The sequence below is a fragment of the Rissa tridactyla genome, chromosome Z, assembly GCF_028500815.1.
Source record: "Rissa tridactyla isolate bRisTri1 chromosome Z, bRisTri1.patW.cur.20221130, whole genome shotgun sequence".
NCBI classification, from domain to species: Eukaryota; Metazoa; Chordata; class Aves; order Charadriiformes; family Laridae; genus Rissa; species Rissa tridactyla.
In genome coordinates this window covers 17974249-17988226 of record NC_071497.1, presented here as the reverse complement: position 1 = coordinate 17988226, position 13978 = coordinate 17974249, and the positions used below count along the sequence as shown (strand labels likewise).

Below are 13978 nucleotides of genomic sequence, written 5' to 3'. Positions count from 1 at the left end.
TGGTGGAGTTGTCGTATTACACTAAAGCAAGCACTGCAATGTATTGCATTTCAAAATTACATATTTATAAAATACGGAGTGTACTGACATCCAACATAATCAGTCTTGATCACAAAAAGTGGAATCAATTCTGAAAAGTGAAAACTTGGAAAAATGCACCTTTATTTTTTAAGTTATAACATGCAAAGGAGGAAAAAAACCTGCACTGAATGCTGATGTAAACCTTCATATCACTAGGATCTAACAGTGAAAATCTGTTTATCATACATGACTCTCTCACATGAGTATAATTCAGACCAGTCATTCAAAATGGCTACATTTGAAACATCATGTCTTGCTAAATGTCACCAACCTCCTTAGGATCTTGGTCGTCATGATGCAGTATTTTACCTTAATTCCCATACTTGTGTTTCATTAGGAAAATGTATGATAAAAATAAATATTGTATATCATCTTTATTGAATGTGACTTGGCAGACAGTTTGTAAGTTTTACTAGTAAAATTAAAAAAGATGGTATATTAAGACAATTACAGTTCGGAAATGGTTAGGAGGCGTGTCCGGACACTTTTCAAACTTTGAAAATTGTTCCTGTTCCATTCAGGGAGAAAACCAAGATCCTTCAAGATTTCCTGCAAAGAAACAGCGAATGAGAAACTCAGAGTAGAGAATAACGTTTTGTTACTGGAACTACTATTTGACTGCAGGGCACCATCAATCCATGCACAGGTGCTGCTTTCAGAGCTCCTTTGATTTCAAGCAAAAATTGCATGCAGTCAACACCCTTAGCAAAAATTCCTATCAACTCTGATTCACCCATTAACAGCTCTGCTCGCAGCTAATCACCATTTTCCAAAAGCCTTATGTTGCAAAATTCCTAACCTGCTGAATTGATGCCTCTCTCCCAAGATAAACAAGCTGCTCTGTATTTATTTATGAGTGGTTGCATTTGGGAATTACTATGTGGTAGGGAATTATGATATTTCTAAACAAACAACGATGTTGACCATGAAAATGCTAGGCTTGGTGATCCATCGAAACACAAGATGTATCTCAATATTCCTAAAGGAGGAGTCAGTTAAGCTCATTAGTTTTCGGGATACAAATAAACAGAGTGTGTTTCCAATTATATCAGTGAGTCACAGTGCAGTGCGAATGAACAGGATACTTTTGTGTGCCTGAAGTCTGACAGCCCTCTTCAAACACAGGGTGCTTGTGCCTCTTCCTTCCCCAAAGCACAGCCCATCGTGAAGCAGCATGAGTGCACCATCGCAGCCAGGACAGTTTAGGTCACAATCCTTAATCTCCTTTACAGGGGGACATTTATACTGTCACCACGTAAGCGCTACGCAAGGCAGTAACACAGCCTCTTTGCTGGCTGTGCCAAGCAGTATGACTGCTGTGTCTGGTGGAGCTTAAGAAGTGTACTACTTCATAAGTAGATCTGAAGACATCCCAATCACACCTAGTCAGACCACCTCAAGCTCAAAAACATTTAAAAATGTACTTTTCAAGGCTATCCTCATAATAAAAGGGACAGAAAAGAGAACATATTTAAACAAAACGCAGACTTCAAAACAGGGATTCAAATATGATGGTCTTCACAACGTCTTACGGATCAACATTTTGCAGGCTATTACTTCTTCATATGATTTTTCAGATTAGAAGTGCACTTTAGACAGCTACAATTCTAACTTCCTGATTGCTTAACTTTTGTAAGATTCTGTTCATTAAGAAAACACAGGAAAGAGAGCAGAGGTTACCTAAATTGGACGTTTTGTGTGGGTATCTGTTTTGGAGGGGGGTTGCTTTTTTAAACTGCAGAAACACCACGATAAATTATGTTTAATCATGACAGTTATGATTATTCCTCAATTGCCACCTAGCAGTAGACAATACGTACACTGCAAAGTTGTCTTGGCAAAGCTGCCATGTAAGTAAGGCTATGGTTCATTCAGCTTGGACAAAGCATATTTTCATGGTTAGAAAAAGAGTTTAGAGAGGTAGCAGAAAAACAAATTATTGTACTTTTATCTACCTGTCTGTCTGTCTATCTTCCTCCTGAGCCCACTCCTGCACACTAGCTTAGAAATTTCATAAGTCAACAAATTTCCAATAGATCTCTGATGCCATTTTCCTCCATAAGCATCAGCAATAACCCCTAGATCCCTTCCTTGATTCACATTCCTCTCTCTGTTAGTCCCTCCACCCAAACAATTCCATAACCAGAAAGGCACATGCAATACCATTTAAATGTAAGTTTATACTAAAACAATGCACTAATAAAAACAACACAACTTTGACGTATTCACTCCAAGACCAAGAAGTTTTATAGCTCTCATTTGGACCTGTATACTTTGGCAAATAACTTTGGCGTAACTCACGCAAATTCTCTAGCATGAATAAAATTGCTTTTATTCTGGAGCAATTACTGCGTTCACAAAATAGAACAAATGTGGGTTTGGTATTAAGATTTCGTTTACGGTGGAAAATTCTGTCCACCTGGAGAAGACATTCCAGACCAGTCTGAAGAGAAAATTTCCCCATAGTCCTCCCCAATGGCTTGATCGGATCCGTACTGTTTATCCAGTCAAACAGCTTTGCAGCAAACTCACAGCCCTTCCTGATTTTCTTACCTGGCAGTTCTCCAGCAAACTTCACCCTGTGCAGCAGACTCTCCCAGTAGCATCTTACTCTCCCATCCTACATACATGAGTCATCCTTCTGTTTTCTCTTCAGAAATTTCTTAACATGCCCTCCGTGTACATGTCCTCCGTCCCATGACTTTCTCCACCACCTCCCTCTCTCAAACTGTTTTTCCCAAACTGTCCTCAACTCCCGTTCTCTCCTTGCCAAGAAATTCCCTTTTTCAGCTCCTACTCCCATCCCAAAGTTTTCTATTCCTTTGATTTGAATCCATTAAATTGAGGGATTTTGTCAAAAACAGACTCTCGCCTGATTCCAAGCAAGGGAGCTAAATGGCCCCTCATGCAGAGAAGCTGGGGTTACAGTTGCTTCTCCAGCTAAATGGGGGCTCTGCAGCTCCCCGTGTGCGCTGTGAGCCAGTGGGTTAGAGGATCTGCCACAACGTGAAGCTGTGAACCCTCGCTGTCCCTCAGATCAACTATAAACCAATGCTACCCTTGAACTTCCTCCCCAAAACTCTCACCTGTTAGATCTTTACGAAGAAGAATAAGACCTCTACAAGAACTCTGAAGGAAGGGATAGATTATTTTTTTTTAATACGGAAACCCAGAAACCCTACGGAGGGGAAAAGAGAACAATTTTGTTAAGGCAAAGGAAACACATGGTGTAATAATTAAGTTGGGGGCAACATAAAATCATACTATAATATATTTGTACTGGCCCTGTGCTGCAACTCAGTGTGCTAAACACATCTTTGTTTGGTCATTAGTCACTGAAACTCCCAAACCTCCAGCACAGTGTTTAAATGTAATAAAAAGACTAAACAAAGTGGAAAGCCACTGGTGGCACACCTTCTGGCCACAGACTGACTCTCCTTTCTTGACTGTTCTCCCTAACTTGAAACATCCCGCGCCCAGCCTCCCCACTGCTGCCCAGGCACAGCTCTGCTTTTGCCACCCGCCGTGGGGTGGGTCTGCAGCCGGCAGCCACAGCAGCACGTCCTCAGCCCTTACAGGCCAAGGGCCGGGGGGAGAACTCAGCTGCTACCACTACGCACCTTAAATATTCACCCCACCAGCAGCCCTAGTACCTGTTTGGTGTCAGAAAGCGCACAAACATCATCTAAGTAATTTCTTATGTTTGCAAACACTTTTAATACCATGCAGCACTTAGTATGAAACATCACATTTTCTCTTTTCTCATATTCAAATCCAATTTGCTTCCTTCTTGTGTGTTTCTCTGTTACTGCTTATCACTCATGCCAGCTTTAGATGTCAGTTGTCAGAAAAGTAATACTAGACCAACCAGCAACTGTCAGAAAAAACCACATGTATCTTAGAAGCAATTTAAAGCTTGCTGCCTTTTGCCGTGAAAAAGATCTGGTTTTGCAAAGGCTTGTCCATTTTTCTGTATGTATCAGTTAACCTAATAAATTATTCCGTAACGCTGTCACATTTTTATCCCTGGATTATAAAACAACCCATTTAGCACCTTCTTCTTTTACAACCTTCCTTATCCTGTGTTTTCCTTCCTTTGGGCTTTTCTTTTGGGCAGCATTCTTTTTAAGCTGCTCTGCAAACTACCGATTTCTTTTCATCCAAGCCCTCTCCTGACTCTTTCCCTCACGGGAATCCTAAGTGAGATTTAGCAGGAAGCCCTTCATTATACACACTTACGAAAGAATGAATTTAAAATAATGACTTTAATCACGATGCAAAGCCCTACTGAGTTACTACCCTACCACCTTGTCTTCCCTCATCCTACTATCTGTCTTACTATTTTCTTGGGTTTGGGTGGGATAGAGTTAATTGTCTTCACAGTAGCTCATATGGTGCCATGTTTCAGATTTGTGGCCAGAACAGTGCTGATAGCATACTGATGTCCCAGCTGTTGCTGAGCAGTTCTTACACAGCGTCAAAGCCTTTTCTCATGCTGCCCCGTCAGTGAGGAGGCTGGGGGTGCACAAGAAGTTGGGAGAGGACACAGACAGGACAGCTGTATTTGGTGGTGTCCTAACCCACAACGCCTGGATATTAGTATTTTAGTAATCCAACTTAAACTAAAAAGATACTATAGTGGGATTAAACTACTTAAATGGCCTATAACAGATTCCTAAGAACCGCAATTTCCACAGCCAAGGGGGCTTATTAACTTTTTCCCTCCTTTGCCTGCACCACGACTCCAGCATGCAGGTCTGTGTAATAATGGCTTGTCCCTAACCAGTGCTTACCTGTCCTTGTTTTCAACTGAGCAGGGGAAACCTGAGCCAGAATGCAGGTACATGCATTAACATATTTCTATATAGCAACGTATTCTATACATTGCCAGGGAAATCGCATATTGTGTGAGTGTACACCACCTTGCAGAGGGACGGCAGCCAGGATGTGTCCTGCTGATCGTATCTGTGATGATACCTGTCCTGAAAAAGACACAGAAGAATGACAGCCATCCAGCCCTCCCCACTGAAGCAGACTATGACACTTGAGATGCCAGGGCATCCCAGGGAGGAACAGAACCACAAGTTCTGGCAATTTCTGACATCAAGTAAAACAGCATCTCACTTGGGAACGGGATGGCTGTTTGAATCATGAAAGATCTTTTCTTTCGTAACACACATCAGCACAACAAATTATTGTAAAGATTATTTTTAAAAGCAGAGTCCATTCCAGTTTTGCTTCTCTCTACGCACTTTTGCAGGCTGCTTGCTCAAACTTGTTGGAATGGGCCTTTGGTGGAGAAGATGTGGGTGCAACTTACCATGGCTATACCAAAGGCAAAATGTCTTAGACACACACCCAGATTACTGATCATGCAGGTTCCCTGCAACCATTTGAAGCTGTGAAATTTGACGTGGGTGACACAGCACCTCTGCTGGCTGAATGCTGAAAATCATACCAGAAGACAGTCTGTGGATGGGACTCTGAAAGCCAAAAGAAAACAGGGAGACCATACTCTTGTCCATCCAAGCAGCTCAGTCATCATTACAGGCCTGCTTTTAGCTCCAGGTCTGGTGACACATTTATAGTTCTGTTTGGAGAGAATCTGGAGGCGGATGTGCTCCACTCCTGGTACAGTCCTGGTGGCTGGCCAGACAAGCAGAGCCAGCCCAGAAGGGGACACTTGGAGCCTGTGCGTGCTGCTGAGTTTCAGAAGAGCTACACTGGGCAGGAAAGCAGTGGAATATGGCAGAAGTGTGCCTGTCACCCTCCTCATGGGACAGATGGCGGATCAGCTCAAATGTCTCTAGCACTCCAGCCACAGGCAGACTCAGTCTGCGCAAAGAGGGGATGTCTCAACCTCCGGTTCCTCCCCAGTCAAACCACACTGTCACCGCACTCCTAATGCACCACAAGGCCAAAACTTCTGCAGGCGAGAAATCTGCCTGCTAAGCTGACACTGCAGCCTGACTACCTTTGCATTTCCACCCATGGAATGGAGGTAATAACATTACCTGAGCTCACTGAGCAGACTGGGGTAAACACTGAACACCAAAAATTGCAATGATAGATAATTTCCTTAAATGAAGAACAGAAGAGAGATTTATAATTTATTATGATAATCATTAAACAACAAGAGATTACTTTTTGTGAAATTAACTGTTCACCTTTAGTCAGTTTTGGCAGTATTTGGCTGCTTTCCTTGCTCCTAGTAAAATTATGGATACTCTGTGAAGAAGTTGAGAAATATATTTTGTGCAAGACTTAGGCTCTGTTTTTCTTTACCAGTTATAAACAGACAACTATTTGATTTGTGACATTTAAATTTCCAGTTCCTTCAGTATTTTGAGCCCCACATATACTATAATTCAGTAGCAAGGAGCTTTATGGGGTAACCCTTAGAACATTAGCAAGTTCCCATTTGGCTGTCAGCATAGGCCTAAGTAAAACTCAGGACTAATTTTAGCATTTATTGGAATATGCCTCTAGAAAGAAAAGGTCAAATATGCTCACAGGAAGGCAGCGCCAATTCGAGTTTCTGGCTTGAACCTGCCTCTCCCTTGCAACAAGTAACACTCTCCTCCACCCACTCCCATCAAGCAGAATAAATCAGAGCATTAACATCTGTTTAAGGGGAGGAATTTTTTTTACACACTTGTAATGTAAAATATTCCCCCTTCCCAAAATATATTCAAAACAGGGCTTCACTATTCAGGTAGGAGAGGGAGGTGCATTGACACAGTACCTGTCATGTCTGTGCTGTCAACTATGCAGACAGCATTCTCAGCTGATTCTAACATGAGATGCTTCTCTTTTAGCAGTAAAGAGTCAAAAGATTTTTTCAGCAGCACTCATTGCCCCTGCCAGAGTGGGAAAACTAGCTGCTGTGTTTCAAGTCTATGGAGGCAGCTGGGAATGTCCCCTCACTCTGTAGGAATTTTATCCTTTCTGCCCTTTCTCCATTTGTTTAGAAGAATCCATCCTGCAAGAAGCAAGAAAATCATCTGCTCCACATGGGCCTTCAGAGAAAGTCTTTGGCTTCTGAAAGGAAAATGCCACGAACACCTTTCCTCTCAATACTTGAGAGGGAGTCTGTACCCCAGAAAATAATTTTTTTTGTCAAAGACAAAAAAATTACTTGCCAGAATTAGCAGTTGCTCTCATGGGCTAATCAGACTTAATCTTCTCCTCGTTACTCAGTTTCACAATAAATATCTTTGAATTTGGAAGGCGTAATTCATAATGAGAGAGACAATCACAGTTTGGAGACAAGCAAACTTAACAGCGGCTACACCCAAGCCTCCAACTTGCTTTCTGAGGACACTTCACCCTGCATCCCCAGAACACAAACAAATGTGGAAAATACTTAACTTGTGGAATATTGAGACAAGTAACCACCCATGACACAAGGACTTCCTGACAATAGAAAAACAGGAGGTGTGGGGAAATGCAGGAAAAATAGATTAGTTAAGACATTCTGAAGGCTTAAATACTAATTTGTATTATTGTTATAGTCTCCATAAAATTAGCTCTGTACATAATTTATCAAGGACTATCAAAAAGTAGTACAGATAATACCTACTACAGTTAAATTGCTATGATCACATGAAAAGGTTTCTCCCCAGAGAATTTCACTAGCAGAGAAACTGAACTAAATAGGAAAGAAAACCTTACGTGACAAATCAACTCGAGCTGTTGTCTCACATACCGTAAGTGCCAAATAGTCTCAGCTACTGTTTAGTAACATTTCACCTGCAGTTCTAAGAAATGCCCAGTTAGGAAAAATGGCTTTCAGTGATTCATTTACTGATAAGGGCACCCTGATGAACATCACTTAAAAGGCAGGCCCTGTGGAGGTACAGTATTGCAAATTAGTTGCCAGGCTTCTGCAGCTAAAGGACAACTCAAGATGACTTCTCCTCCTTCTTAACAACAGCTAGTGAAAAAGACTAATATTATTTTTACATATATATATGTGTGTGTGTATACACACACGCATACATATATATGTGTTGAGGGTGGTTTTTTTCAGTTTCAGAGGCATTAAAAACATTTAAATTTATAATTAAGAGCTTAATCATTTACAGCCCTCAGCTTATTTCCATTTTAAATTCTAAGCAGTAGTTAAGAGGACACTGGTGAAATAGGAGAAAGAATTGAAAAGGCAGATCACTCTCATGAAAGGGATGAATACAAGCAGATCAGCATGGTGGAAAACCTCTGAATATCAGCAATACAAAGCAAGCCCTAGAAGGTCAAGAGTAAGAATACCATTTCCATCATTTCTGTCAATCAAGTATCCCATCTCACTCTGACTGGTTTTAGTTTAAGGCCTGTCAGTATCATATGACGTGGTAAGAGGAAAACACCTCCCCCTGGCAAACTAAGACACTCCTCTGGCAAAGGGGTGGCAAATAGACAGGCTCAGCTACTATGAGGAAGCCCACATTGTCATACCATCTGTTTTTATTTATGAAAAAATACTACCATTCAGACTTCCTGTACAGTACCTCTTGTGTGTGCGAGAGAAAATTTCTCTTTGAATGGAGTGCAATTTTACTGTGAAAATCTGATATAGAATTTCTTCCCGTCCAAAGATTTTCTGAGTAAGAAATCTCCAGTTGTCAGTCGCAGCCTTGCATTAAATATTTGCCAGCCAGTAACAAACTGAGAAGCTTCTTGAAAAGTCTGGAAGAATTGTCCAGAGAAGAATCCTTTCCAGCAGAAGCCATGTTGTCAGGTAAGAGAAAGGTAGCATAAACAACAGTAATGCAAAAGACAAAGCTAAAAAAAAAGAAAAAAAGCTTTAAAATAGTCATATAATTGTTAAGAATTAAGATCTAGTTCACTAAAATGAATGAAAGCCTGGCAATTGACAAATAAGAGGTACAAATTTAACCTGACATATGCTTCATGTCAAGATGCATCTCAGACATATTTTTCTCATTTCAAAAAAATGTTTGATTGAAACAAACCCAGAAAAGATTTCTCTGTGAGGAACAAAAAACTTTTTAACTACATAAGCTTACAAATCTGAAAATGAACCACAGGGAAAAAAGTAAGACAAAATATAGAGGGCTTGGAATAATTTCTGAAATTGTGAGCTCCTCTCATAAATAGCCAGAAAAACTCTCTATAGGTCAAGAGTACCAAATGTTTCAAAATTTCCCATTTATCCTTCAGCAGCAGCTGAACTAAATCCTCACGGGGGAACAATGTGGAAAATTTTCAACATCTTTACTTTGAACATCACATGGTCTATGCATTAAGCACAAAAACAAAAGTTGGCAAAAGCAGGTGAAATTATAACGGTTCCAGATTTGTACTAGCTAAGCTGTCTAACTTGGGAATACTAAAGAATACCCTACTTCATAGGGGGGGAAAACATGCTGCACACTTCATTCTCTCCATTTCTTCAATGGAAATGAGAAAGTGGCATTTTTCTACCCAAGCCCCACCTGAAATTTCCTGAAGCCTAAAACTAAGAAAGTTAATATGAAGAATAAATATTCTTTTCAAGAGGTAGAGAGGGCAATGCTGTTTTAAAAAGCATTTATACAATAGTAAGTGTTACCTGATGATTAGTAACTGTACACATCTGTACAATACACATGAAGTTTCTTTATTTCCCCTTAAGAAATACATTGAAATTCCTTGGATCATAACCTATTTTCTCCTTCAAAAGTAAGTTTCTTTTTCTCTCTCTCAAATGCTCTCAAAAGGCACCAATGATAGTTACTATTGATCAAACAGAGAATGTGATTTGATTCCAAGTTTATCCTATGGGGTATGTCTTAACATTCAACTCAAAGGAAAAGAGTGCTTGGTTTACATCAAATCCAAATTTCTCAAGTAACACAGGACCTCTCAAGACTAGTCCTGAAATGTGTTGCCCTTGCATTTCCATATATAGTATTAACTGCATACTTTTTTGCGGAAGAAAACTTTACAGGAATTCTTAAATATCCCAATGATATTTTTATTATTCATTTAAACAGACTTGTACATCACACAGAGCTTAAGAGCATGATTATAAAAACCAATCACTATCCCCCTTTATTCTTTTCAAATCACAGAAGAGTTTAAGAGCTGAGCAACTTACACAGAGGTGATAGCACTTAGATTTTCTGAGGTCTTGACAATATTAAATATCTCATAAATCTAGTTCTCGAAGTAGAGAATCGTAAGTGTCACCAGGCACAGTGGGCCTATTAAAGCATCCCCATTTATCTTTCCAGAGTGCCTTTCTTTATCACAATACTTGATGCACTCACATTTACAGTTCTGAGCTGCCCAATCTCTTCAGCCCATTCCGTACTTCTCACAACACACACAGCAACTGCAGAGACCCTTTTTCCCAAAAAAAAGTCAGACCGTCAGGGAAAGTCTATCAGATTGTGTAAGTATCTTCTCAACATCTATATGTAAACAGAAGTCATCAGATCTTCAGTAAAGGCAGTTTTTCCTTCAGAATAATAATGAACAGCTTTTGTTAGGAATGTAAGGAGCCAATATGTTACACAATATCCCCGTGTAATTCCTTCAGAGATTAAACTACAACATTAATGCTTGCTACAACAGTACTTATATATAGTCAATTGGCTCCATGAATAGGATATAACATGATTTATTGCAAAGAGTAGATTTCAGACTAACAGGTATTTAGAAGTCCAGTTGGTTATGATTTTATTTGAACAAAACAAGAGTTTAATGTTTTCATGCAACATTTGCACTTAAGTCTTAAATAATCATGACAAACAGCAGAAGTAGTTAAGGAATGCACTAATTATAGACCTTAGTGAATATACAAAAAAATCAGCATTATAGGTTATACAAAGTAAAGAACATCTTAAATACTTTCCCGAAATACTGCAGCAGCCGAGACACAGTGATATGCCTTACACGGGCATAGGAATGTAATTTAGAAGTCACATGGGAACTACCCATTTCCTTTAATTTCACAAACAACACAAAAGCAACATTCAACTCCACACACTGATTTTTCAAATTATGTCTATACAGTACCTTGAGTTTTATCCAAATAGCAAAAGTTAGACATGTCGTTTATTTAGTAAACAATTATGCGGTAAATCTCTATTACATTTCTTCCTTGGCTTTACCTGGAGTAGCCATGTTATTTAAAAGAGGGCAGGTTTGGCACTTTTATACTGATGTCACCAATATTAATATTTCTTGGGATCTCTGGCAGATTCATATTCTTTACAGCTGAAACAGCCCGGGCTGGAGCTCCTGCTAAACCAGCCTGTGTATAAAGTGAGGAAAAATGCAAGTCAGGCAAAGTTGGTCACAAGAATATTCACTAGCAATATACACAGGCAACTAACTTTTCAAGTATTTCCATGGTTACACATTTAGAAAGACCAGATGGTAATTGTGTTTGGAATGAAATGGGTTATTTGGAAATATTAAACCAGAAAGAGAAAACAGTTCACACACTCCTTTTCATATGGTAAAACATGTAATGTCAACTTGATGGAAAAGTATGTGGGGAGGAAGAGGAGGCTTATCCAAGCATGTGTAATGTGCAGGTTACGGAACAGACAATCCTGAGGTATTTAAAGTCCAGCATGATGTCTTTGTCTCTTACCTATTCTAAAAGTTCACATGGTTCACAGCTGACTAACACTGGTTATGGGTTCAGAATATGTAACCTCAAAGTAACAAGTTACTGAGTATCAGTTGAACCATTATTACTTATCTAAGTACAAAAAAATAAATATATATGTATATATAAAAAAAAGGTATTTCAAGGTGGCTTAGCCTAAAATGAAAAGGAGAAGCACCTTGCATTTGTGGGTGATAAAGAGCATGCAAAGAGATCACTTGTATAGACCAACTGGAGTAATCTGTTATCCCGCAGTATCTAATTTTATATGCTAACTTATCTGCAGCCTGCAGGCACACTGGAACATTACATAACAACCTGGTTACGCCAAATTAAACATTGATGTACGTATTTTGTATTGAAGTCCTCTACTGCATGTAGTCTCTCTTCATTTAAAGTCTGAGCCTTTCTGTATAAATATGCAAGTTTTACAATATAGAAGTAAGTTCATTACTGAGTTCCATGCAGTTCTGCCTTTTAGACAATATAACTGCCAAGTTTACACATTAAGGTGTATTACTGAAATGCTAACAAGGATCATTTACAGCTCAGAGGTCTGAAGACATACAGAACGTGATCTTTCCCTTTTCCCTTTCTTGCTTCTGAAGCACAGCTCTTCAAAACCTTGCTATTTTAAGGACTATTAAAAAAAGGCCAATAATTAAGGTGCTATTGTATTTGAGGCTGTGTAGAAAAGATACTATTTATTTTAAGTATGGAAATGTTTCTCTTAAGAGTTCAGATTCTCTATGCATATTTAGAATTAGCTGTGTGGTTTTACTTCAGGCCTGCCACAAAAGCGTGAAAATCATTTTTGTTCTTGCCGGGGAAGATTTTAAAACCAGAGCTCTTATTTGCAGAAAAACACATCACATTCTAAGTTCTGTGAATATTGAAAAAAAATTAGTTGTATTTTGGTGTTTTAAAAGTAGGATTAAAAATATTCAAAAATAATAAAACCCACAACGTGATTTTCAGAACTACTTCAGTTTCAGAGTGTGGCATCTTGCAGGCCCAGTAAGAAGGAGCAATCCACAATAAACAAAGCAACATGCCAAGAACTAGTTAAACAAAAGACTAAATCTGTAGAAATAGAAAGTCTTTCATTGTAAGAGTGTCGAAGACTGAAGAAACCAGTGCATTTGCAGATAAAATAATTCTGCGCAAGAAATGCAGCAAAACAGAAGAAGAAAAAATTCTGTGAAAGTTTGTGTCATATTTGATTATTAAGCAGTGTTGGTACGTGACTGCTGCTCAAAGTATAACCTTTTCAGATTCTTGATATTCACTGAAATTCATTGCAATTGCAGGTTATAATTACTGAGGAGTACACCTGACTTATGTGGTGTCCACCTGAACTACTGCACAAAAGGAGACAGACACCTCATATACTCCTCAGATAACAACTCTACTTTTTGAAGGCTGTCCAAAAATGTATTTTCTCCCTTTTGCTACTCTCTTATAAGAAATAAATGTAAGGTCAAATTAACATAAGATTTCCACTGAAAATCCTACCTACTGTTCTCACTCTCCCTTCAGAAACATAACGTATAGTCAAAATAAAACCAATTAAAGTTTCTAATTTTCAAATAACCCTTTTTATACCATGTGGAAAGGCTAAAGCATCACAAATGGCTAGATTTTAGTCACAGGAGGATTCCCAGTACCAGGAACAGAGACCAGAAAGCCTTGAGTCATTTGTTATAACATCCCCCCCTGCCAAACACTCATATGAGACATGCCAAAGTTGGGAAAGGCATGGTGGGGTAGAGGAGAAAGCTCGTGAAATCTTAAATCTCTAATGCAACCAAATCATTTGCTCACTTTGTCCCTGACATAATCCAAATCATCAGTTTTCAGACGTACAGACTAAGTAAAACTAAAAGGGTGCAAATAAGTATTTTCAAAGCCTCTTTTTCCTTGGTTTTCTTTAATATCACCAAGTCTACCAGGTCATTCACTTCAGAGGCTGTGTTCCCCTCATGAAGGGGAAAATCTGGACCTAACACTACCACTATTAAGAAATGCAAGTATCCAAAATTAGCATCCCTGAACGTGCAGGAGTAGTATTAGACACTACAATTTCTTGCTATTTATTAAAAAACTGGGCAGAAGATATGAAGCTGCTCAACACTGTCCTTTTATATTTGAGAACCTGGAAATACCAATTTGAAATCAGGAGGTAACTACCATTGAAGTTTTACCAGATAAAGCAATAAATGCATTTCCTTTTTATTTGCTTCTATCCTTTAAGTTCTATATTCAGTAACT

At 39.1% G+C, this 13978-nt stretch overlaps 1 protein-coding gene across 29 annotated transcripts in view; it reads right to left on the bottom strand.

Moving 5' to 3' along the window:
* Positions 1 to 440: 440 nt before the first annotated feature.
* The window catches only part of AP3S1 (adaptor related protein complex 3 subunit sigma 1), a 42737-nt gene continuing 29199 nt past the window's right edge, over positions 441 to 13978 (bottom strand). For 3 of the 29 annotated variants that reach the window (XR_008463983.1, XR_008463959.1, XR_008463984.1), the window contains 2 exons: positions 10356 to 11344; positions 441 to 8865 (listed from right to left, as the gene is read on the bottom strand). Coding sequence is in view for 2 of the 29 variants with exons in the window: in XM_054186943.1 (XP_054042918.1) it covers positions 11216 to 11344 (129 nt within the window). In the remaining 27 variants the exon portion in view is untranslated. Of the gene's footprint in view, positions 8866 to 10355; positions 11345 to 13978 lie in introns of those variants that run through there. The other 26 variants (XR_008463970.1, XR_008463978.1, XR_008463972.1 and 23 more) reach the window with 26 other exon arrangements.